Source organism: Schistocerca piceifrons, chromosome 5 (genome assembly GCF_021461385.2).
Source record: "Schistocerca piceifrons isolate TAMUIC-IGC-003096 chromosome 5, iqSchPice1.1, whole genome shotgun sequence".
In the NCBI taxonomy this organism is placed as follows: domain Eukaryota; kingdom Metazoa; phylum Arthropoda; class Insecta; order Orthoptera; family Acrididae; genus Schistocerca; species Schistocerca piceifrons.
Genome location: NC_060142.1, coordinates 672568228 through 672596173, shown reverse-complemented (window position 1 = coordinate 672596173; position 27946 = coordinate 672568228). Strand labels below are relative to the sequence as shown.

The window sequence follows — 27946 nt, the reverse complement described above, 5'->3', positions numbered from 1 at the left end:
ACACCGTTCCTCACAAGCGTCTTCTAACCAAACTGCGTACCTATGGAATATTGCCTCAGTTGTGCAACTGAATTCGTGATTTCCTGTCAGGAAGGTCACAGTTCCTTGTAATAGATGTAAAGTCATCGAGTAAAACAGAAGTAATATCCGGCATTCCCGAAGGAAGTGTTATAGGCCCTCTATTGTTCCTGATCTATATTAATGATATAGGAGACAATCTTAGAAGCCACCTTAGATTGTTTGCAGATGACATTGTCATTTCCCATCTCGTAAAGTCATCAGATGACCAAAACAAATTGCAAAATGATTTAGATACATATCTGTATGGTGTGAAAAGTGACATTTGACCGTGAATAAAGGAAAGTGTGAAGTTATTCACATGAGTACTAAAATAAATCTGCTGAATTTCAATTATGCGATAAGTCACACAAATCTGAAGGCTGTAAATTCAACTAAATGCTTAGGGATTACAATTACAAATACCTTAAATTGGAATGATCACACAGATATTATTGTGGGTAGAGCCAACGAAAAACTGCCAAGAAGGTGCAACAGGTCTACTAAAGAGACTGCTTACACCACACTTGTCCACCCTATTCTGGAGTATTGCTGTGCGGTGTGGGATCTGCATCAGATGGGACTGACGGATGACATTGAAAAAGTACAAAGAAGGGTAGCTTGTTTTGTATTATCGCGAAGTAGGGGAGATAGTGCCACAGCCATGATACATGAATTGGAGTGGTAATAATTAAAACAAAGGCGTTTTTCATTGCGACATTATCTTCTCATTAAATTTCAGTCACCAGTTTTCTCCTCCACCTGCGAAAACATTCTGTTGGCACCCACCTACATAGGGAGATATGATCATCATGATAAAATAAGAGAAATCAGGGCTCACACAGAAAAATTTAAGTGCTCGTTTTTCCTGTGCGCTATTCGAGAGTGGAACAGTAGAGAGACAGCTTGAAGGTGGTTCACTGAACCCTCAGCCAGGCACTTTATTGTGAATAGCAGAGTTACCATGTAGAAGTGGATGTAAATAAGAAGATAGCAGCACTGCGTTAATACCAATGATCATCACTTCGAACACCTTCTGTAAATGGACGCTGATGCCACCTTTGTGACCTTCAAAGGTGTTATTGTTACACATCATTGGATTCGTCTCGACAACCACTATCAGAAAATAAGTACCAAACTATAGCACCCCATTTGAAACAACAAAGTTGACCTTCATATCTCTGAAGCGACCCCACCTAGCAAAAAACTTATGTCCCACAAACTTTTCTGCTCCTATCGTACTTTCGGAGTTATTCTAGGTGTCAACAGTTAGTGACTCGCCCTGTATAATGACCTTGCAGACAATATTAATAGTAAAATCAGGCTTTTTGCAGATAACGCAGTTATCTATAATGAAGTACTGTCTGAAAGAAGCTGCATAAATATCATAAATATTCCATCAGATCTTCATAATATTTCAACATGGCGCAATAAATGGTAACTTGCACAAAATTTTCAGAAATTTAAAAGTGTGCGCTGGTCACAGGTTTGTGTAGCCCGTGGGAGAATTTCACAGAGATACTGAAGGAACTGAAATGGAAGACTCTTGAAGATAGATGTAAATTATCCTGAAAAAGTGGATCAATCAAATTTCAAGAACCAACTAAATGATTACTCTAGGAATATTCTACAATGTCTATGTATTGCCCACATATGGATCATGAGGATAAGATTATAGTAATTACTGCGAGCATAGAGGCATTCAAACTATCATTCGACCTGTGCTCCATGCGTGAATGGAACAGGATGAAATCTTAATAACTGGTACAATAGGACATACCCTCTGCCATGCGCCTCACGGGGGTTTGAATAGTGTAGTTGGAGATGTAGACCACCAAAAACCATCCCGGGGCCTGAATAGTCTGGTGAGAAATATGATCACAGTTTAAAAATGGGCAGAGCTATGTTCAAAACACTCCTAGCCCGCCCAAAAAAAAAAAAAAAAAAAAAAAAAAAATTTCTCATAATACACTCTTGCGTGACCCCCCCCCCCCCCCCACACACACACACACACACACACACACCCCCTTGAAGCTCCCTGGTAAATAAACAATGTCATTTCTGTAAACAGTTTTTGATAGCAACAATCATACAATAATTTTTAAACACACCACCATTTGACTGTATTACTGCTTAATTATGACCCTGATTTCAGCCTTTTATGCCATTTTCAAGTGATTGACCTTATGTCCTTAACACATATTGCAGAACCTCAAGCTCAAAATTGACAATAAATATTTTTCTTTCTTTATGACCAATTTCGAGCTTGATGACCTGCAATATACATTAATGACGTAAGTTCAATACTTGAAAATGGCATAAAAGGCAGAAAACTGGGTCGTAATTAAATAAACACCAATACAATAACACAGCTGTGTGTTCATTTAAAAAAAAAAAAAGGTTATTTCTAATGTTGCCTTTTCCACTATGTGTGCAACATATTGATCACTGACAGTTGCAGTGGGCTTCACAAGGGTGCTTCATATCTCCCTTAAAAAATCCTGCAATGCAAGTCTAAATATGTTATTACACCAATACCTCTCCATTGTTGCAACTCTACACATGACCATCTTCACATTCAGCCAATCGTGCCTTGCAGCTGACAGCTAGCAACAACAATGCAAGCTGTTGGGAGGGTCACCTTTTGTCGACTCAACTACAGTATTTTAAGTACCTCTGTACACACACTCATCTATTGTTGAATGATTACCTATTATCCTTTTTAAATTAATTCTATCCTTTATTTCCAATGTTCTAAAAATTTCAGGTTTTAGTCAGATACAATTAAAATTTAAAAAAGATTAGCGTACATACAAAATTACAGAAACTGAATGCAATAGTGTGACCATTTAACAGTACGTCTAGTAACGTCAACATTATTTTACCTTCTCCAAACCAAACTTTCCTAGCAAAAAACTGATAGCACTTTGATACCCAGTTTGCACAAATAAGGTGCAAATATTTTTTATGGCATGCTTACATATTAATAACTTCAAGCTTAGAAGAACTGATAACTACCTTCTTTCCCAAAAATTACTGTACTCACAAGATGGTGGAAAAACTGTCATGATTATTTCCCTAACTCCCAAGTTCATCTCTCTCTCTCTCTCTCTCTCTCTCTCTCTCTCTCTCACACACACACACACACACACACACACACACACACACACACACACACACAGATCAAATTTTGCACAGTTTGGTTACATCATCCTCAGAGAGAGAGAGAGAGAGAGAGAGAGAGAGAGAGAGAGAGAGAGAGAGAGAGAGAGAGAGAGAGAGAGAGCGCTTATAATATAGTCTGACGAGCTTCCTTTAGTATGACCTTAAAGGACAGACCAACACAAACTGAGAAGAATCAAAGGTATACAAATCCACCATTCCTCCAAAAATCACTGTCAATCACTTGCAAGCAGCAACGAATGAGCGAGTTGGGCCAAATACCATGAATCATACCACAGAAAAAAGCTCCCAGGAAACACAAGGCAGAATGTTATGTTTTTTTAACTCACGAATATAGACCAATGGGTCCAGGCGAAAATAACTGTTTCCATTCAGTTATGTGGAACATGAAGTTCAGAAGCTGAAGTAATTGTTAATGCAAAAAAAAAAAAAAAAAAAAAAAGTGTTTGTTGCTTACCAAAACAGAAATGAACCAAGTCAAATTTTCAAAATTTGGTGAATCATATTCAGTCATTACGCAACAGTATATGCAGCATACTGGACGCCATTTCGGTGTCACTAACCTACCCTGCAGTAACCGTAACGGGAAAGAGGACCTAAAATTTAACATGGAACCTGAACCACATGTTGCTCCTGCCAAATCTTCATATTGTTCACAAGTGAAGTCTAGGTTAAGAGCAGATTTTAAAAAAAATTTACGGTCCAACTGGGATACAATCCCACGAGCTGTCAGGTTTCAAGCAGCATTACCACTAGACTACTGCATATTACAAAGATAACATACTGTATGTGACAATTTATTTTTATCAGAACGGAAATCACTGAAAAAGAAAATGAATATCAGGAAAAAGCTCTTAGAAAATGGATGTATAGCTTCAGGTGCACGAGTGCATCACCAATTTGTATCAACTGATGAAACACTACATCAGATTAATAATATGTTGTGTTGATGTGCTAAAGCAACAAACAAATATGTTTACATGACTAAACTCCAACCTCATCAGTAATTTGCCTGCTTATGTGTATAGCCTAATAACACTGTAAATGAAGTTTCCACACCTTAAAACTATTTCGATAAAAAGTCAGTATCACGTGTAAATGTTCCACACACCTTTTCAGAGTGTGTGTGTTCCATGTCACCAGATGCTGCTGTCACAAAGAGCTTTTAACATAAATAAATAAATAAAATAAAAGTCTGAGGACACTCTTACAAGAGACCATAACCAGTCACCAAGTGAAATATATAAAACTTAATTGCTATCTAGACCATTTTATTGAGATAATTTTAATATAATATAACAATCACTGTGTTTTTCCAAGGACAGTGTTCTAAAAAATTCTTTTGCACCTTAACTGAGTTGCCATCAGAATGAAAACAGGTGTTTCTGATGGGCTTAAATGCCAACTCTTCAATGGTGTAAGCAGATTATAAAATGAGTGGTAACACTGGCAATTTTAAAATACATGGTAACAAATATTGACAATATTTGGTACATCCAATATTTTTAATAACTTTAGAGGTCCATAGCATAGTGAATGCACTTGCAGGAAAGTTTGGAATGCACTTTGTTAAAATAGGCACGATATTTGTAGCAACAAAAATTTTTCAGCAAGTTTGAAGAGAGATTGTGCAACAGGCATTACTGACGTTCATTTGGGTTATTCCCGCGTTCTCTCAGGATTAAAACTTTAAATATCATAGTTCCAATACGTCAGGAGCAATGGTTTGACAAACTTGAGAGTGTCATCTTTTTCCAGTTTTGAAAACAGCATGCCTTATGAAAACGATCGGACGCTTCTGTATTCCCCATTTAACCGAAGTTTAAACTCTCTTAAACAGCCTATTTTCTAAAAAATTTCTTCAAAACCTAGAGAAAGATGATAGGCAGGCATCGAATACTGGGTCACTTTACAAGGAATGACTCATAACAATGCTTTTCTGACGTTCTGTAACATCAGTATCATCATATCGCAATGACAGAAGAGTATTGGGGAGAAATGATGCAAGAAGAATTAAATCTGGGCAAAGCAATGCTACGCATCGCTTTGCTATATTCACGTGAAGGAATGATTCTATCACTACTGGGTAATGTTTCACATTGATCTTACATGTAGTCTATCAGCACTATGTCAGTATGAACACCATCAATCAACACCGCAAATGCTTTCGATTTCACTCTGTGTATACCAGCCGGCGAAACAGCATTCCGAAATAATTCCATGGAAGCCATTAACAACTCATTTTCCAACAAATCAAGTTAAAACGTTTTTCTTTTCCGTCTTCTGCCGAACAGAAATTAAAAGGACTTTTTGATTTCTCACAACAACGGACCAATGTGACATGTAAGCAATTAGCACCACTACTTTTTTCCGTTACGAACGATTAATAACTACACTCCAACAAAAATACTATACGTTCTGACTTTCTCCCGGGATTTGATTGTTTAGACATTGATGAAACTTATCATGATTCATGACTATATACTGATACTCATACTGTCCGCTACGGAAGTTAGTCAACACAACTCTTGCCCACACGATACTGGTTAACAATAATATTGTTTAGTATTTTTTACTGTAATGAAAATGAACGCTCGTGTCACCAAATAGTGTCTCCAAACTGCACAAACCATATGAAAACATGGAATTATAGCGTAAAGTCGGTAACTTGATTAACTGTATCAGAACTCTGCCAACACGCGAATGGGAATCCAACATTAATACTTGTCGAATTAATAAACTGATAAAGTTGCTGTGTGTGAAGTAAGAGCGAGAAGAAATTTTTAGACACAGTTGTGTGAAGATTAAATTTGTAATGTAATGTAAATTAAGGAAAAAGGCCGTTAATTTATTTTCAACGTTTGGTCAAACTGTGTCAGTAAACACAGGAAGCTACTTCCACAGTGAAGAAGGTTTCTCTTTTGGCTATTGATGGAAGGAGGAGGTAGAGTCGGGGTTTGGTTGAGACTAGTTCGTAAATTATAGAGTTACTGAAGAATGCTTCTTAAATTTTTAGCATTAAAATCGTTAGGTTCTGTTCAAAATCAAGCTTTGCGCTTGATTAATATAAAAGCAGAGCCCTGTTCGTTTGTAGACCAACAGAAAATCAAAAGTTCCCTGGTCTGGGGAACATATTTGCCCGTACAGCATTGTAGAACTATATACATGAGTTCGTTCCTCTCAAAAGTGGAAGACCGTCGTGAAATGTTGGCTTCAATGCCAGCAAAAGATGAAGGTACAGAGGGAGAGAAAACTGTTGACATCGACACACTCATAAAAAGGTAAGTTCTCGTATGGAATTGTATTTCAGAACTTGTTCAAAATGGCGTCCGCCCTTTTACGTGGATAAAGTTATAATATGAGCTATTACACAAATTATTTAGTTTTGTTATTCCTAATTTATAGAATTAACATATTTTGTAAACAATAGAGCTGTTTTATGGCCTAGTATATTTTGTTGGGAAAAGTATGAGAGTTAGGCCGATGGTTGATGCAATTGCCTTTTAGATATTTACACTGGAGACTGCATAAAACGTAATCTCTAACTAGAATCTAATTGTAGAGCCGGGTTGTAAACGATGATGCAAGTGAAATGAGTTACTTTTGCTGGGATTGCGTTTTCGTCAGGTTGCTGCTAAATTTTATGATTGAGGTTTTTTTTGGGGGGGGGGGGGGGCGGTATTTTCGTCATTACATGTACATTTCAGTGCATCCGAATAAGCATCAAATATGAACTCTTGTTACCGTAATTATTGACGTATGAAAGAACACTAACAGATTCATAAATCATCTCATCAGTTGTGTAATGTAACATTTATTTGTAAATAGGTCTGCATCAATGGTCTGTAAACTTCGTTGTGTGCTGGACCTAGCCCTGAAGCACTATCCTTAGAAAGTATAGGAATGAAAATAACTGTGTTAGCAGATCCTAATTTCCACTAGAGTGAAGTTTTAATCATTATTTTTGTGGTTTGTTATAATGAAAATGAAGTGATTCACAGGTAAATGTCCCTTTATAAGAGTGTCACTGTGGGTGAATGAGGAGGAGGGTGGAGTAATTTAATAGTATTAATTTCCCAGTACTATAATTAGAAGACACTAATCACCCATATTTGTTATAGGTTGCTGCCATTAGATATATAGTTTAACTGTATGGAAATGAATGTACCCACACTCCATGGTACCAAATTAGCAGATTGTTCGTGCAATACAAAAACTGCCCAGTGTGTGATAGTGTGTTTTCTACCACCTTTTTCCTAAAATTTTAGTTGTGGGGTGACTGATCTGTCTGTAGCCTGAAGTGCTGGTTTGTTTAGAAGATGACAATTTCTTTGTGATATTACATTATGGTAATTTTCAAGAAGCCTTGGATGTCAAAATCACACTAACACTGTGAGCGATATATATTTAATGCCCAACTATTGAGGTACAGTTTTTTAATTTAATTTGTTGTGGGAGAAGGTAGATTGATCAATAATAGTCACATGTTTGATTATTAGTAAATATAGATCCACCTACATCATCCAATGATTTAATTAAATACATTGATCTCCCATGATTTAACTTAAAAACATCTTAACAATATTATACCAATTCCCTTACCAGCACACAAAACAGTATCCAGACTCCACACCTTGACAGGTGTGTGTGTGTGTGTGTGTGTGTGTGTGTGTGTGTGTGTGTGTGTGTGTAATTTTTCTTATTCAGCCATTACTTGAGTGACATAGAGAAGAAATGTTTGTACCTTGTCACTCTGGATAAGTGATGCACCTTTTTTGAGTAGACTAAGCCATAGCTATATATTATAAAAGCAAAACATAGTGTAAATGAAACAGTTTCTGCTCTAAGTAACAAGTAGAATGGTCATATTTTGATCTCCCCTTCACCTGTGAGAGTTTTGGAACAGTGGTGATGAAAACATTTTGAGATTAGTTAATGAAGTGCAGCTGCCTCTGAAATAAAATTTGCAGATTAACAGGACCTCTATCGGGTAAGGGATTTTACTCTGTCAAAATGCCTTCAAACATATCCATAACTTAACAGTATCAGGCCTCTATGAGAAATGAGGGGTTTCATTGTGTATTGTGAAATATGTATAAAAAAGGATGTCAAGAGAAATTTGTGTGCATCACCAGATCAAAACCAAACCATCACTTTCCCATCTGACCTAGCTCTTCAGTTATGCTACGGTTCAGTCCGTCTTCACTGTTTTATTAACGAAAGTACGTGTAGGTCTGGTACACACAAAATCAGAAACATTGTTCACCGCAGCGGATCACCATCTCCACAAGACCTATATAGGCCTATTAAACAACACAATGTAAGCCAGCATGCACAGGAAATAAACTATGTATTGTAAACAAAACAGCCGGCCACGGTGGCCGAGCAGTTCTAGGCGCTTCAGTTCGGAACTGCGCGACTGCTACGGTCGCAGGTTCGAATCCTGCCTCGGACATGGATGTGTGTGATGTCCTTAGGTTAGTTAGGTTTAAGTAGTTCTAAGTTCTAGGGGACTTCTGACCTCAGCTGTTGAGTCCCATAGGGCTCAGAGCCATGTGAACCATTTGTAAACAAAACATAATATTGACATCTACAACTGAGATGTTCAAAAACATCCCAGATGCCATTTACATCATTCATGTCACACTTCAAAGAATACGTTGATGGCTTACATTGTTCACCAGACACAACATAGGAAAGCTTAAATTGCTTTTAACTTCAGATCTTGGTACCAGTCAGCAAATGTAAGCAGCTAAATGACACCAATCGACTGCATGACCATCCTCTGGTTAAAACAAGCTGAATCATGCCAATAGTTTCCTTTACTGCTTTGTGCAGGCATTCAAACATTCTGTCATTAAAGGAAGGGGATAGGATCAATTCGATCTATTAACACAAAGAGAAATGTCAATCCAGATGTTGGCTTAAAAACTGTGTTGTTTTACTGGGTTTGGTCCTATTAGAGGTGGTTCGACATTGTATTCCACCAACCCAACCAGTTAAGGGGGGGAGTGACTCCCAACCATAGTGCAGCTTGGCATTTTCCACATTAATAAGCAGTGCCAGAGATGAAAGAAGTGTTAAGTGAAATGCAAAAAATCCTAGGAATGGACAAGGATCATACCTGTGTCCTTTGATATTGACTTTACCTGTTTGGTGGCTCAATGCTGAAGCACAAGCCTGCAGATTCAACGATCTCTCGTTTGATACCCAATGAACCTTAGGATTTTTGACTGTCACATATCATCTCTCTCATCTCAAGGCAATTTCTGTTAATATGAAAATGCTAAGTTGCATCCTAGGTCAGAGTCCACATTAAACAGCAGGTCCTCTATAACTGGCTGGGTAAGTTACTTCGAAGGTCGGAAGAAGGCAGCAGCATATCACCTCCAATACGACCATCCTTAGTAAGGCAATATTGTGTTCAAACTGACCTTTGGGCTGACGACAGTGTTATTATCTGGGAACTTGATAACTAATACCAACCTTACTGTATACAAAGTGTCCACCTCCGTAGCAGAGTGGTCGTCGTGGCCGACTTCCATGCAGAGCCCCATGGTTCAATTCCGGTTACTGCCAGCGATTTTTCATTGATATGAGCATTGGAATGGGGCCCACTCACCCTTGTGATGTCAGTTGAGGATCTGTTTGAATGACAAGTTGGGCATCCAAGGTCTGTTAAGGTGACAGTGACCAAGAGAGCAGTGTGCTGACACCAAAGCCTCTGTATACCACACCCGAATCACGCCATTGGATGAGGATAACATGATAGTTGGTCTCAATTGACCTGTCTAGAGGCCAGAATGGTGGTGCTTCTGATACAAATTGGTGTGTTTCATACCAAACATCACACGAGGGACAGCTGAAATGCAGCTAATACACAGAATAAAATCTCAGATCTCAATATTTTAGGATCTAAATCTTTGACCCAGATAAAATGAGTGTGTAAGGCGTGTAGGTTGTTTGGGGAAGATAGTTCCATTAAATCTTACGGCATGTAAACTCTGTGCACAGGAAAAGGCGAGAATACAATGAGATTCTTAAAAAAAAAAACTAGAATCTGCAGTTGTGATAATGAGCTACAGTAATCGAATAAAATTTGGAACTGTCATCCAAATGCACCAATCGACTGTATGAATACATTGGTTGAAGCAAGCTGAACATGCTAATAATTTTAGTCTTTTACTGCTCTGTGCATCTGTGTGTGTGTTACTGCTCTGTGCATCTGTGTGTGTGTGTGTGTGTGTGTGTGTGGGAGAGAGAGAGAGAGTTTGAAATAAAAGTGCCAGGTGAGATTGCACACTGGCTAAGACAAATAACTTTTATTTATTTGGAAGGCGTGGGAACAAGGAGTTTAGGTTGATTCTAGGATGTTTGCTACAGACAATCCAGAATCAATTACTTGTCCTCCCTACATACTTTTTTGTTTAAACAAGCTCGTATTCAAATGTTGGAGAGAGGCCCAGAATAATGAAAGACAAATTTATGGTAATTCTGCATTGCCTTGCTCTTCCAACAGTCCAGACAGGTATGTATGTTAACCGCAAAAAATAAGGCTCCTTGGAATGAAAGTACTTTTTTCACACACACACACACACACACACACACACACACACACACACGTGTCAAATGCTGTACATAAATACAAAACAGGTGTCAGAATATCTGCAGAGGAGAATCATGAATACAGGTGTGAAAAGAGTGGTATAAATTGATTAGATAGGCTGTTAGAGCATAGTATGTGTTAAGAGCACCAGTTCTCATCTCCAGAGTTTGGAATCTCAGTTGTTAGAATGGAAAATACAAATAGGTGGAGCAATTAAACCTGTACATCAACATAATTTGGTTGTGACTGTTCACTCTGATGGAGGTTTATAGTATCGCACAAACATTAAATGTGGGACAAAGTTGCAGGTCGGTTATTATATTGCATGCCCTCTTGCACACCACTTTCTTCCATATATATGTTTTGACTTGGAATATGCTACAATGGCAATGTGCGTACAAGAGGTTTTAAGGTGAAACTGTGCGTGTTAACAGCTATAGTGGTAGTAATTCATAGTTAATGTCTCAAGCTGTAACAAATATAAAATAAGTTGGGAGAGTAGAAAAAGATTGCAGTGAGGGTTTTTAATAGAAATCTGCCAATGTTTTGTGGGTGGACAACTACTGTTCTCACAAGGAGACTTCCCCAATGGTGGGATCAACTTCATGAAACCATCTATATGGTTATGTGGCTTAAGTAACCACGTATTACACACTACACCCAGGTAGGCACTCATTTGCAAGTAATCAATTGGGGAAAAAAAATTGTGTGATGCTTAATTGCATTAAAAATGCAGTATTACATAGACTAGTTCTGTGGTGTAATGGATAGAATAAGGGCTTCTTTTGCAGGGGATTGCGGGCTTGAATATTGTCAGGTGCATTAAATTTCATTTTTAAATGAATGAATGACTTTCATCATCATTATTATTATTATTATTCACTTTATGGTTTTAAATGTAATTGCTTATTTCTGTTCACATCATTTTAATCATCTTCATTTGTTCTCATTTTTCATCCTGTCATTCTTTTTCCTCTTGAAATCTTTTTATGATTTTGATTAGTTTTATATATTAATTTTGATTTGATTTCTTTCATATTGTCGTCCTATTTTTGTTCATATTATTCTTTTCATTATTTCTGGTCCTTACTTTGCGTGAATTTTGTTTTACTTGTAACCCCTTCTTTTGTTTAAACCACCTTATGCATTATTTTGTTCATAGTGCAATAGGAATTTAGGCTGTTATGAATGTTGGCATAATGATTACTATGCAAAAAAATTAACTCTCATAACAAATAAGACATATTTGTGTCACAGCACAGTCACTATAAATATATTATCTCATCTTTTGTTTTTTAACTGGCACATTGGTATTTCAAACGATTGAGTATTACAATAATGGAAAGTCAAGGATGGATGAATGACAAGGTTATGATAAGGAAAGTTGCTACTCACCACATAGCGGAGATGCTGAGTCTCAGATAGCCATCCATCCTGGATTTTCCAATAGATTGTTAACTACATGCAGTGAAGATGTTGAGTTGCAGATAGGCACAGCAAGACGGCTACCAGACAAGTAAGCTTTTGGCCTAAAATGCCTCCTTCCAGATTAGAACACACACACACACGCGCTCTTCTGTCTCTGTCTTGGGAGCCAAAGAGTGGTTTTGTGTGTACCTTCTAGGCTGAAAGCTTACTTGTTTGACAGTCTTTTTGTTGTGCCAATCTGCAACTCAACATTTTCGCTTTGTGGTGAGTAGCAATCTATCCTTTTCATAATATTGAGTATTAAAATAGATAAATATAATTAAATTCACATTTGCAAAAAAATGAGTGGAAAAAGAATGACATGAAGAAAAAATGAAGAGACATGAAAAAGTTCATACAGTGATTAGAAATAAAAATTACATTTAAACCAGTCAATTGAATACAAATAATGGTCAGTCATGTGGATAAATATTTAAAAATTAAGATTTAATGCATCAGATGAGATTTGAACCCACAAACTCCTGTGTGTGGAGCCCTTACCACATACATTACACAAGTCTATGTAATACTACTATTTTAACGCTACTGTGCCCCATGCAGAACTTAAAAAGAATTGTCAGTTACTCGCAAATGAAGGCCATCAGTGTGAATGGCTGTAGTGAGATACCAGGGATCTTAACCTGCATCATTGTATAAAAGGTTTCAAATGTTGATCCCACTGTTGGGGATCTCGCTGTTAAGCCATTAACCCTTTGAACGGAACATCGGTCTGAGATACCGCCATAGTTGACATTAACAATGCTAACGGCGCTGCATTGTTCGTGAGGGTGGGGAGAAGCCCAGTAATCTTCAGTCGGGTCCCGAACCGCAGCTGGCCAACAACGTATTGTCGGCGCATGCATTGTTTTCAAGTAAGTAGAATTTTTGTTACGTATTGTCGGTCTGTGAGACCGTGTTCCGAAAAAATGCATTCCCCTCCCGGTCTGACAGACCGGGTGTTCCTAAAAGTGTCAAATTTTTGCCGGTCTCCCAGACCGGTGTTCCTAAAAGTATCACGCATTTGTCGGTCTGTATGACCGATGTTCCACTCTTTGAACTCTTCTGTTTTCTGTGTAGCAACATTTCATCTATTTGATTGAAATTTTTGCCACCACACGATGCTTAATATTTTTGTGTTCATAGAAGAACGAGAAAAAAGTGTAACAACTCGTATTTAACGTTTTAATTTTTCCTCTTTCTGTTTTTCACACACATTCTCCAATTTACCGCGCAAACTTATTACAGCGATAGAATTATCCCCATTAAATTTCGTTAAAAACTCATTTTTCCCTTTTTCCTTGCAGGTTTACAATGGAAGGTCCGAAATATGTTTCAAATCGGTCGAAAAGAATTGTAGCCCTTGCACGCTCTCAAAATTACCTTGAAGAATCAGACTCGGAAGTGGATTCAGATGAATCATGCATTCCAGATGAGGACCTTACTATCCAAGATCCTCGCAATGAAACAGATAATGACGATGACTCTCCCAATGATGATGATCGCGATGATGAAACTATTCGAGAAATATTTGAAGTCGAAAATACCGCAGTTCGCGAAGAAACTGGAGAGCAACCACAGTCTGACATAACTTCTGGTGGAAGCAGACTAATCACTCCACAGAAGCCTGCTGATGTTGCTAGCTCATCTACGCGTTCTGATGACACTCTAGATGAGAGTCGTCTTCCAGTTTCTTACTACGGAAGAAACAAGTGTTTCACATGGTCATCAACTCCTGTTCGCTCTAAGACGCGAACAGCAGCATCCAATATAATAAAGGTACGGCTATCAAAGATACAAGGGCCTGCTCTTACCGTGGGGAAAAACCCACTCCCAGGTGAAGTGTGGCGCCTTTTGTTTACTAACGACATGATTGAGACGATTGTAAAGCATACTAATGAAAAGTTGGCCAAAATTCGTTCTGTTATTGAACTAAAAGAAAGTGTAGCTTACAGAGACACTACTGTGCAGGAAGTGAACGCTGTGATTGGAGTCACAGTTCTTTGCAGCATATTCAAATCTGCGAGGGAGCCTATGACCTCGCTGTTTTCCACTTCGGTCTTGGGGAGGCCAATTTTTCGATCAATAATAACAGAAAAGCGATTAGGAATATTGCTTAGGGCATTTAGATTCGATGACTCGAGCACGAGGGAACAGAGGGAAAAATATGACCCAGCTGCTGCCATTACAGACATATTTAATAAGTTTATTTGGAACTGCCAACAAATTTATAGCCCTGGAGCGCATTTGACAGTTGATGAAACTTTGGTGCCTTTCAGAGGGAGGGTTAAATTTCGTATATATATGCCGAATAAACCGGCTAAATATGGCATTAAGGTCATGGGTCTGGCAGATGCACACAATGCATATATTTACAATGCCTACATCTACTCCGGCAAAGGCTGTGATGGAGCCACACTTTCTACAGCAGAAAAGAAAAAGAGCATTCCCACGCAGTCTGTAATCCGCCTATCTAAAGGGCTGTATGGCACAAACAGAAATATTAGTTGCGACAATTGGTTTTGTTCTGTGGAACTTGCCCAGGAGCTACTAGCTCACAATTTGACATTAGTTGGGACACTAAAAAGAAACAGACCCCAGATACCAGCAGAATTTCAAGCAAGAAGCGATCGTGAAATTGGGTCCAGCCTTTATGGCTTTACGAAAGAAATGACTCTGCTTTCTTATGTCCCAAAAAGGAATAAGGCAGTCCTACTTCTTTCGTCAATGCATCATTCCAATTACACTGACGTTTCAAATGATAAACCTGAAATCATATCTTTTTATAACGCCACAAAAAGTGGAATAGACACGCTAGATATGAAGTGCAGTGTTTATTCTACTAATCGCAAAACAAGAAGGTGGCCGTTGGCTATTTTTTACCACATGGTGGCCATGGCTGGATCAAACGCAAGTATACTTTATGGACTTTTTGGAGAGAAGAAAACCGTATCACGTTTTGATTTCCTGAAAAGAGTTTCTCTATATTTGGTCTACGATTTCGTAAAATCCCGACTGGCAATCTCCAATCTGCCTCAAGAGCTACAAAGTATTATTTCATCTTTAGAAGAAGAGGCAGCAAAAGAAAAGCAAATCGTTAGCCAACGGAATAAATTTGTTGTTCGAGTTGATGAGTGTCCGACGGACACACTTGGTAAAAGAAAAACCTGTCGATTTTGTCCATATCAAAAAAAGAGGAAAACTGCCTACAAGTGTATTTCTTGCGAAGAACCAACGTGCTTGGAGTGTTCACGAAAAGTGTGCAAGACTTGTGCAATTAAAAATAAAAGTTAAATTTTTTCTTTGCATTACATTTTAGTATTCATTTTCTTTGTGTTGTAACTATAATAATGTAAAAAAAAAGTATTTCTAAAGGAGTAATGTGTAAACAACAAAACACTGCAAATTAAAGTTTTTCCTAGTAATAAACTTGAATTTACTGGTATTTTAACAAATATTATGGTTCAAAAACCTATTATTATGTTTAATTACACCTTAAAGAGAGAGAGAAGCAACGTAGAAGTGCGGAAAAGTCATAAAAATAGAGAAAAATACACTTTAAATGTCCTAGCGGTCTAGCAGACCGATGTTCCATCTTACCAGCCGAGTAAAAGATGTTCCGGTTAGAGGGTTAAAGCATAGCCATATAGTAGTGTGCATCTGGTATCCTCTGACACTAATTCAGTGGCAGGTTTTCAAAATTTTATAAGCATGATAAAAAAGGCAGTTTCGTCACTTGCTGGTTGATAATAAACCATAGCATGACTGAAACAACCCAGAAGCTTGCAAGTATAACAAAGCGGACTCCCATAGAATTGATGAATCGTGTTGTTAGACTTCTTGAATTTAGCACAGTATTTGATTACATTCCTTCTTTCAAGTTTTGACTTCGTCACACAGTATGACGCATGTACTATCAGGAGGTTCACGGAAACAGATATCCTGGCACTCTTAGAGCGATAAGAGGTCAGAGCTCCCACTTAAGGCCTGACCAGACGAAAATCAACCTGAGAGTTTGGCTCAGGTGGTAGTGGGTGGCCAGGATGTATAGTGGCAAGGGCACTCCACAAGCAAGAGCAGCTGCCAGTAGTGACTGCTTTCACTGCATCAACTGTCACTCTGTTGGAATGGCCGAAATTCATTGCAGCTTGCATTTGTAGTACGTATAACAGTGCTGCCTCCCACTGCTTTTGCCACACAGTAATTAAATGTACCAGGTACCAGCCGGTGCACATAGCTGCTGCAGCTGGCAGCAGATTTGTACACTGAGACAACTTGGTACCAGCAGCAGCCACCACAGACTGGTGGCAGCACTCTGTGACTGGCACAATACAGGATTTCAGTGACACAGGCTGGATGTCATGGCTGAAGGTCACACGGTCTAGCTGTGTTCTGTCTGGCCAGGCTTTCAACTCACCCGATCCACGTATGCATAGATCAATTGGAGCATTAGGGAAAAAATTGCATTACTTTCCAGGCTCTCCTTGTATTTTTACTTACTGGTCATCTAGCTATTTTTCCATTTTTCAAACAGACGTTGCATACAAAATACTGTAAAATTCTTTGTATTTAATGTGTCTGCCTACCAGGTGGGAGCAGATCAATGCATGAAGAAAAACATACAAGAATAAAAGACTCGGCATTCAGAATCTGATATTCATTCCCTGTCTTTGCACAAACCCCTGCCCAATCTACCTACCTAAACCATTTAGAGGTTCTTATTCTTTTATTTTTATTTTTCAGATGAAGGAACCTCATGTGCAAAAGCTTGTGAATCTTTTGCCTTTGTGTGTATTGATCTTCTTGCTCTGACCTGGTAAGTAGAAATTCTGATATTCTGTTTCTTTACAGTACTTTCCATTTTGTTTAAGGCTCTTTGTGATTGTATTTACAAGTATCCCCATCCCCTCTTATCAGCATGTTATTAACTTTTCCCTGTATAAAGTTCACTCTTCACAAGAAAACTTTTGCAACAAGGAAAACATATTTTACTTTATCATAATAAGTCATTGAGATTGTGGTATTTTACATATAGATCTTTTAAAATGAACATTGTTTTCATAGATTAAAGGCTTCTGTCTGAAGTGAAGTGTTTCTGAAAGAGCCTGGTTTAATCCCACAAACAACTGGGGCCATGAGTGTAGAACAACTCTGCAACAAAGAAAATCGAAATCGCCTGTTACAGTTGCCTGACGTGAATAGAATGTTGGTACTGTCACACTAGATACTGATTCTGAAAATCTTGATCCCCCCCCCCGCCCCCCCCCTTTCTAATTGCCCATTTACACCCAACTAGCTCTCATCAATCATATAATTTTTTAAGTGTTGTGAACAAGCACTGCTTTTTCTCACCATATGCGTTAATGGTGAGTCGGCTGAAAAAAATGTGTTGTTATAGTTCAAGGCTTGGGAGTAAAACCCTTGCTTATATGAATATACAAATGTTGCTTAATAGTGTTTCCACAAGCTAGTGATTATTACTGGCAGTGTCAAGCTGTACTGCTTTTGCATGTCTGTCTTAGAATAACACTTAATTTTTAATTTTTCTTAAAATTTAATCCCTAGCAATAAATTGTAATAAGATGGAAACACTTTTATATCACTTAGCATTATGCTCTCTGTCCAGAATTTTTTCAAGGGAGTGAAGAGATTTTTACTTGTCTCACTCTTGGCACACAAGAGGATTGGAATATCTGTAATGGAATAAGAAAACAGGTGAATTCTAGGCAACTTAGTAGTTCCTACAAAAAGAAGAGGGAAAAAAATTACTTACTGGTCAGGATTCATGGCCAGAGTTTTGGCAGTTGCTACTGCTGCATTCCTCCTGTTTGCTGTAGATTGTGCCTAGGTGTCTCAGTAACAATATTGTGGCATTAATTAAAAAGTAGTTGAATAAACATTGTAGAACACCTGTTTGCCAGTCCTTCATGTAAATTGTATCTTATAAGGTAATCTTCCTTTATTACTTAATTAAACCCAACTGCTTGGGATTAATATTAGATTGTCAGTCAGGCAAACTTTTCGTCATTAGTTCAGTGGAGATAATTATTAGATTAAACATTTGTTTGGGGACTTGTATTGTGCTAAAAACTCCACATCATATAATTACAGCACAAATTTGGTTGAAATAGATTTAGAAGACTTTTGACTATTGCATGTCCGTTTAGGTACAGTGGCATAAAAGTTGACTACGAAGCAACAAACACTAGACAGTTGCAGATGAACTGAGAAACTGCTGCAACCACAGCACAAATACTAAAATAACTCCAAATAAATTTGGTCCCTTTGCAAACATCATAAAAGAACTTTGTCAGAATTTACAATCTGTGCCCCACTTACCGTATTTACTCGAATCTAAGCCGCACCCGAAACATGACTTGAAATCAAGGGGTAAAAATTTCCTGAATCTAAGCCGCATCTGAAATTTGAGACTTGAAATTCAAGAGGAGAGAAAAGTTCTAGACAGCACCTCCAAATCGAAACGAAGTTGGTCCATTGTAACATGAAAGACAATTTAGGTCGAATGGATGAAGATACAGCTACAGTAGTTTGGTTCAAGTCATAAGCTTAGCAGTTAAGCTTTACCAGGTAGCCATTGCTATGCGTCAGGCGCTCCCGTTCGTATTTATACGGGTACTCTTCCTTTTTCACATGCTTTGTCTAGTTTGAATCAATTGCTTATTTTGCGTTGATCTGATAAACACCTACAACAAAGAGAACGGCACTTATGTCACTCTAAGCTGAAAATGCATTATTGTACTGTGTCATGAATTGTTTGTCGCATTCTGATAATGAGTGTTCACGACCTGGAGCCACTCGCGGCATGGCTTGCTTTTGTGCGTGCTACTGCCGCTTACAATAAAAAAAGAGAGGAATTGTCTCATTTGCGAAACAATGGCAAGAGACTGCTATTTGTTGATACACTGCTGCTTTCTTTGATAATGATCAACAAGAACCAAATAATAGACTGCATATGATAGATGATGTTCTGAACGAGAGTTTAGTGAAAATTTTTCTCCATTTGAAAATCTTTGCTGACGCCTCTTTAGTACATTACATTCTGCACAGAAATTGGTCATCTTAGATTTAAAAATCTAGTCAGTTGCTGTGCTTCATTTCTGACTGTATCACTATTCAGCATAAGAATAATACGAATATAAACATGACATGATATATATAGTCTTCCGTGTTTGCTGTTGTCTCTCTAGTTATATAGTTTATTAGGCAGACAGGATTTAAATGACATAGCAGCAAAAATGAAAGAATACATGGCATAATGTTTCCATTCGTGTTATTCCTATGGTGAAGAGAATACTACATGTGATTCACGATTCATACAAGTTTGTATTAGCAACCATCTCTTGTCACAGGTAGGAAAAAATTCAGAACGTAGAGTTGGCCAAATTGACATACATGGCCCAAACTCTCTTGCCAGTTGGATTTTCGTAGTAGATTTTTAGTGATGACTTCAAGTACAGTGTGTGTTGTTGTCTTCAGTCTGTAGACTGGTTTGCTGCAGCTCTCCACGCTTTTCTATCCTGTGCAATGCAGAGTAGCAACACTTATAAAATGAGAATGAAAATAACTTAGAAATTAAATTCTGAAATTTAAAACAAAATTTTATTAGGTTTGTAATACATCTTATACGAAATATTTAAAATATCGGTCATGATTCTGAATCACTATCGCTCAATTCTTTGCTGCTCATTTCTTCATACAGAGCCTCGTCCTCTGTACCATCTAGTGCATTGGATATAGAACATTTTTTAAATGCTTGTTGCACAGTCTGATTTGGAACACACTTCCATGCATCATAAATATATTGGCACACTTGCGACAAACTTGCATGTTTTACACATCCTGTTGGTGTCAGTTGTCTTTTGCTTTTCAAAAGCCAGTCTGTATATGTGCGTTTAAGCTTGTCCTTAAATGGTTTATTCAAACAGACGCCAAGTGGTTGCAGACTTGACGTCATCCCGCCTGGAAGTACTGCGATTTAAGAACACTTATGTCTTCCTTTCCTTTGCCGTCAACTGTATAATTTAGTGGCATGTCAAAATATGCAGTAGTTGGTCAGAATTTCCTATCTGACCCAGACGGTATTGCTTTTCTGTGCGCCACCCAATTATGAAGTGCTGAAATTCCAGAAGTTTTTTTTTTTTCATAATTTTTCAGCAGCTTCTGTGCAACTGAAGTTCGCCTACGAAGTGAAAAACCCCAGCGCTTCATAAACAGATCTATCCAGCTGTGACTAGCCTTAAAATTTGATTTTTTGCCCTCTAGCAATTTCATGTGCCTTAATTTTTAAAATTTCGGCGTTCACAGGCAGGAATTTCTGACACTAGTCATTAATAAATTCATTTAAAATCACTTCTAGTGCATGGTATCGGCCACACTTTGGCCCTCTAAATGCATTCCTGCTACTTGAACAGCCAAATGATTTGTCTCTCTGCAGTCGCCATCGTCTGATGTTGCTCTCATCAATCCTGTATCGCAGACCTGCAGCACGTTTAGAACTTTGTTCCGCAAAAGAAATAACTCCCCTCTTGAATTTGGCACTATAATGAAAGCGCTTCATTATGGTTCACTAACACCAACAAGCTCTTTACAAAATTCCACAAAGCAATAGGTGCCACTACGTGAAATCTTAATGAGCCCCAGCGTATCAACTAATGCAGCAATCCTAAAGCCTTGTGCATTTTTGGTATTTTTGTGTAAAGAAATTTATTTTCATTGCTACAAATATTTGAAAGGCTGCTACATTCAAAGACGGACAAAATGGAATTTCTATTTACTTTGTTGGCTAATGTATGAAAGTGCAGTGGTTGAAACTCGGGACGGAGAAAAAAAAGCTCATCTTCTACCCTCTTTTTTTATTTTTTTATTTTTTTTAAATGATGCAGAGGTCTTGGTGCCAGTATTTATCTTTGTGCCTGCAAAGCATGCCTGTGTAGCACTACATGTATTAGATGGCAGAAGTTAGTTGTGGCGGCACCTACCAACATTTTTCAGAACTTCTGCTTACTTTGCACTCGATTCTAAGCCGCAGGCAGTTTTTTATATTACAAAAACCGGAAAAAAAATGTGGCTTAGATTCAAGTAAATACGTTATTAACTAGCCTTTTGCTGTGCTATAGTTAACTATGGATACACTGTTTTTATTCTATTTATTGAACTGTACAGAAGGTTTAGTGACTGTTTTTATTTTGTTAATGTGTGTATAATAAATCTTGTAGTTAGTAAGATACTGCCCACAAACTACTTTGCCAACAGGTTATAGGCCCAGGCTGCATACGTTGGCATAATACATCCTATATAAAATTAAAAAAAAAGAAAGGTGCAGATGGCAGTTTGGAATGACATAGTTGCTAATTCAATGGTTTGTCTAGATACCAATTCCTTGCTTCCAAATGGAAAAACTGATGGGAAGAGAAAACTATAGCATGTGGCAGTTCGTTATGTGAACATATGTAGGACATGAACCATTATGGGATTGTGTCGATGGCAAAATAACTGACCTAGCTAAGATCTGCACATCGAGAGCCAAAATTATACTCTATCTGTTGATATATGTTCATTTGCAAGATACCTCTAAAACTCGAGTAGCATGGATCAAGTCAAAGTGAGTCTACAACAAAGTGTTGCTAAAAGCGCTGCTGATAAAGGGACTTGAAAAATGTTCATCAGTAGAAGAATCTGTTTCAAAGGTAGTGCCCGCATTGCGAAAATTAAGTGACTTAAGCTTTGAACCTAAAGAATAATAGATTGGGTGTATTCTATTTGCAGGCTACCAGACTAATGTAAACTTAAAATTATGAGCTTGGAAAATACAAATTTGACAATCACATGAGACTCCATAAAAATAATTTGCTGAGAGAAATAAACAGTGCTTATAATAAGCCATCAACCAGTGACGCGACTATGCTAGTCTACCTGAAAAGAATGTGATGTGATGATATGTTCAAAACACATCCCAGCAACAAGTACAGTTATGTGGCAAAAAATTGTTGAAGTAAGAGCAAGAAAGATATACAAACAGAATGATACGTCAGGGCGTATATGCTCTGGAACAACCGGGGGAAACCTGGGAATTTTGTCCTCCAGGAGAAAACTGGGAAAAACCTGAGAATTTTTTAGGATTCCTGGAATTGTTTACTGTTTTAGACTGCCATTAAGATTTTGTCATTTTAACTGGTAAGAAGTGATAAACAGCAGAATGTGTTAAAGACATTAGGACAAAGACTATGGAGTACCTCTTAACAGTAAATTACTGCCGATGAGTATGACGTCACAGCTGTTTGCATTAAGTTCATGTGAGCTGTTGCCAGTGGGCTCATGTGCTGTTGAGATGCATACGGGCAGTACCTTTTCCTGCCTCCGGCTACTTGAAGTGTGGCTGTTAGCTGTATCAACGGTAGTAACAAGGAGCTAGGTGCTACCCAGAAAAATTTTTCTGGCGTGCTCAAGTTGCCAGACTCGCACGTGCACAGAGCAGTCTCAGTTGTAGTCTGGAGGTCATTCTACGTGAGCTGTGTGTAAATTTAGTGATTTTTGCTGTTTCTTCCTCAAATACAGTTCTCATGTCAAGTGAAAATAAAATGAAATTCTGTGACTGGGAGCTAACAAGTTAATTAAAACACATTCACTTAATTATGGAAGGCTAAAATATGCTGTTAGTTTTTCTGATTTTATTTTACTTCAATGTTTTTGGCAGTCAAGCATTAATTGCCTTGCAGAACAATGAAGTTTTTTTGTATCAGTTTGCTAAATAAATGTGGCTTTCATTAATCTTTCCCACAGAGGCAGTAAATTGACCACAGAGGCAGTCAATTTATTGGAAACAGTGTTTCATTCCACACTGTTGGCCAGTTTCAACTGGTTATTGAATTTCAAGTGCACATTTTCATCTTCTGGCACATATGGCGTTATGCCATAGTAGCCAAATATGAGATAATACAGTACTCGTACTTCAAGAAAATTTGCATCCCTAAAAGCACACAGAAAAACTTAATATCAGGTTAGGCCAACTTCAGTGTGAATTGGACGTACAAATGTGCACTTTAAGCTGAATTATGCATTTTAGTATGTTTATGAAATTCTGATGCTCCAGTATCCTCTGATGTTCTATTCCTTTTATGATCTCATGTAAGGTTTCTTAATACGAACATACGGGCTTTCTGTGTCATTGTAGCTGCCCAGGCTCAGTAATGCCTTTTTCTGGCGGCTGAAAGGAATCTTATTTCTAACAGGTTGCAGAAAAATATTGTGAATGGTGCTTTGAAAAGCACACACAGATATTAATGTCATTGAGTAAAATTTCACTGGCACATTTGTGTGATGTATTTTAAAGTGTAACACACATAAAAAGACCAATATTATGTGTGAAACCTTACCTTTTCTTGCAGCTACATTATGTACATCAATTTAAACCGTTAACTTTTCCTGTGTGTGTGTTCACATTGCTTAATGGTGATTTTGCTATTGGCCGACTACATCACGTATCCTAAGCTCTGAATATCTGGAGTCACTGGCTTGAGAGATTACGTGACATGAGCTACGATTGGCTTACAAAAGGACATTTCAATCTTGATTTCAATGCGTCAGAAACTAATGTGTGCTGTGTTTGGTGGAATTCGAATCTATACTTTTGTATTACGGGTATGACAATATGCAGTGTAAATTATGCTGCACATCAAAGATCTTTCCAAAGCTCTTGCCAAGAATTCCATAGCCAAAGAAGCTGCAAGACTTCATAAAGTATCAGTCAGTTGACTTCGATCCTTTGTCACTGGAAGATTGATGATGTCATCCAATGCTTAAAACTTGTTGAGGGCGAAGATTTACAATCTCATTAAGAGAACCACATGTTTCTGTCTGTTATTTTACCTTCTGATAAATGTACAAATGTGAAATAAGTCTTTACGACTAAGAAAGATTTGGAAGCCCATATTATGCACTATAAAGCACAGCTAATAATAAAAGGTTTTGTGCTCAGAAGCAAGGCCTGGACTATGATGAAACACATGCATCAGTTGCAAGATATAACTCATTAAGACATTTATTTGTTATGGCAGCTGATCATCATCTTGACAACAACCACCTAGATGATGTCATGGTTTTCTTGCAAGGTGACTTACTTAGAGAGATTTATGTGAAGCTCCAGAAGTAGATTCAGTTACAAAGACAAAGATTTGAAAGTAGACAGTACACTATTGAATCTATACCTGGAAAGGTCAGTAGCTGACCCTTGTCTTTTTACAAAAATCAGAGTTCAGGCATATTAACAGTTGCTGTTTATGTAGATTATAGGCAAGTTATCTGTAATAGATAATGACAGAAAAATGTTTTCACTGTTTAAACCAAACAATGTAAAATCCAGCTGCCAGTGACTCTGTGTGTGTGTGTGTGTGTGTGTGTGTGTGTGTGTGTGTGTGTGTGTGGGGGGGGGGGGGGGGGGAGTTGTGTTTGCATGAATGTGTCTGTTGTCTAATTTTGACAAAGACCTTGTTAGCCAAAAGCTAATTGTGTGATGCTCTTTTTGTTGTGCCTCTCTGTGACTCAGCATCTTTGCTATACGCTGAGTACAATTATCTTTGTCACTGTATAGTGACTGTTTAGGTATATGAATTATTAGGAACTGCGAAGAAGGTGGATAGACCAAACTTAACCATGTGGAGCAATTTATTGATAGATCAATGTGGAAGAGCTTGACCCACTATCTACATCACTGGAGGACAAGCAGGAGCTCACTCATGGTGAGAGTCCAAAAACAGAGCAAGAGGAAGAAGCTAGTAAGAGCATATGCTGGTCGTGAAGCTGTGGGAAGTATGTCTGTTCAAGATTGGGCCTAGCTTAAGCAGTAGAATTTTCATCCGTTTTTGTAATAATCAAGGCATCTGTATTGGCAGATAGTCAAAAGGGTATTTAGATATCTAAAAAGTATATAAAGCTATTCTTTCTTTAAGCAGAGGACTGCCACATAATAGCTTACTGTGATGCAGGCTGAGCCAGAGATTCTGAAAACAGATAGTCGAGAATTGGATATCAATTTTATACTTCAGTAAGCAGTGATATCCTGGTAGAATAAGAAACAGATGACAGTAGTGCTACCCACAACTAAGACAGGATGTATAGCCCTGGCCTCAGCATGTCAGTCTCCTTTGGCTTCAGAAGTGAAGACTGAAATATCTCTGAACTCTAAGAAGGATCCTATCAAACTACCATGTGGCAACAAACCAACTATTGATGTGTCTTGAGGCTAGTGGCTAAAAGAGTCGAACTAAACATGAACACACAAGACACCACTTTATAAGAGGAAAAAATAGTCACCTCAAGTAGCTGTGTTGCACATGACTTCAGGCCAAATGCTGGCAGACACGATGACAAAACCTCTGGCAAAACCTTGTCATCATCTGCAGCTACAAGATTTTGGACTGAAAATTTGTTTTTTCAGGCATTGTTCTAGAGGTGTTGTGATAGTTAATTTAGACTCTATACCTTACTTGTTAATCTTTTGCATTCCTATGGGTAATTATGGACACACTATTATCATAGGAATTGTTTGTCCTTTGAGACAGTGGTAAAAAATAAACCTTCATACTTCGTGTGTCTGTAACTTGATGGATTAAAGTTTTCCATGCATTATAGTAATTATAGATTAGAAAAATAATGTGAAAATGTTGATTGGAATACTCTTCAAAATTTTGAGATTATTAGACATCAAATAAAAAGAGCTGTCCAAAACTTCTTCAGAAACTAGGCAACAGTTAAAAGAATCGAAGGATACGTGTTTATATTCATATATCACTGTAAAATGCTCCGCGGACGGAGAACTTTGAAACAGTAAGGCAGGCAGTAATGAAGAAGAGAGCGAGACAGAATTATTTAATCTGTATGTAGAGCAAGCAGTAAAGGAAATGAAGGCGAAGAAATAAAAAGTTTGAAATTTGAGTGACATTGTAATTCTGCCAGAGACAGGAAGAGTTGGATGATGAGCTGAATGGAATGGATAATGTTTTGGAAGACTGCTATAAGATGAACATAAACAGAAGTAAAAGTAAGGTAATATATAGTAATTAAATTTCTTTGAGCAAATTAGGTTAGGAAATGATACTGAAAATAGAATGCTTTTGCCAGCTGTGTAGCAATATCACTGTTCATGCAGACTGGTGGTAGCTGGCAAAGCAATCTGAGAAAGAGGATTTATTAACATCTAATAAAAATTTTATATGTTAGGAAGTCCTTCCTGAAGGTATTTTCTGGAATGTAGCCTTATATGGAAGTGAAATATGTATGCTAGAGTAAAGGCTAGAGAATAAAAGCTTTTGAAATGTGGTCTTCCAGAAGAAAAATTGAATATTAGATGGGTAAGAAGAGTAACTAAAAAAGAGGGGAAAGTGCTTGATGACGCAGCTTGACTGGAAGAAATAAATCGTTCATTCATTTCCTTTGGGCCTTTGTCCCACTACAACGCAGGGTCGGCCTTGTTAGTATTGATTTGGCGATGTTAGTGTCAGAGGGTGGCTGGATGTCCTTCCTGTCACCACCCCATACCCCCGGGATGGAAATAGTGTACCCCAGCTGTGTGCATCTAGTGTAAGATATGGAATAGTGCAAAAGTTTTCAAATGTTTGCGAGTTGTGTAACTGAGGCGGGACGTGGGCCCAGCCTGGTATTGACCCAGGGGATGTGGAAAACTGCGTAAAAACCACATCCATGCTGGCTGGCACACCAACCCTTGTTGTTAATCCACCGGGCAGATTTGATCAGAGGCCGGCGCGCCTACCAGAGTCCAGGAAGCAGCACATTAGTGCTCTCAACTAACCGGGTGGGTACTGAAAGAAATAAAAAGCTAAGTAGACAGTAGTTAGATAGTATAACATTGTTTCAGTGAACCCCATTCAATTTTTCCAAGATAGTAGTTATTTATGGCCATTTTAAATATGTAGTGTTTCAGTTCTCTTAATTTTCTTAGTGCGTTATTCTGCTCCAAGGGTCGTCCTCATTGGCAGAGTTTGTAGTAATACATGCATAAATGAATAAATTTAAGAAATATTTGAAGAGCAAGTCAAAACTACACAATTGCAGGATGAACAATTTCTTATTCATCTTGAGTTCTGTAAAAAAACTGTTGGCTATTGTGGTTGGGATACAACATTGTCTTCCCAGGTGATTACCTTCAATTATTTTTGTGCACTGTTAGCAGCTGACTCTTATGGCCTACCTTCAATTGTAACAGCATTTGAGATGAGTTTCAGTATGGCAATGCGATTATTCAGTACTTGTATGGAAACCCTATTGCAATTATGAGGGTACTTCAGAAAGTAAGTTGCACATTGTCAGAAAGAACGCTTTTTCTTGGTTTCTTGCAGACATAATTCTGCAATGTTATTGTTAACAGGTGTGTTGCATTGTGCGATTGAAGTGGTGCAGCAGCTGGAAACACTCCGAAGTTGAAGTACATGGGTCGGTATGATTCTTGCAAGCAAAATGATTAAATTGCACACATTCATTGTGAAATTATGTCAGATGCAATGTTTGGTCCAGCTGTAGGGAAATAGTACCGACAACTAGACTAAGGCCTCGCAGATTTGGGTGGTGGTGATAGAGAGGCCATATACATCGACTACAGATGAC

The 27946-nt window shown here is 38.0% G+C and overlaps 1 protein-coding gene across 1 annotated transcript in view; it reads left to right on the top strand.

The window, feature by feature from the left end:
* The first annotated feature begins 6016 nt into the window (after window positions 1-6016).
* Window positions 6017-27946, top strand: part of LOC124797991 (28S ribosomal protein S11, mitochondrial) — a 70043-nt gene continuing 48113 nt past the window's right edge. Inside the window, exon 1 of the mRNA XM_047261172.1 lies at window positions 6017-6521. Coding sequence (XP_047117128.1) covers window positions 6238-6521 — 284 coding nt within the window. The 5' untranslated portion in view covers window positions 6017-6237. The remainder of the gene's footprint in view (window positions 6522-27946) is intronic.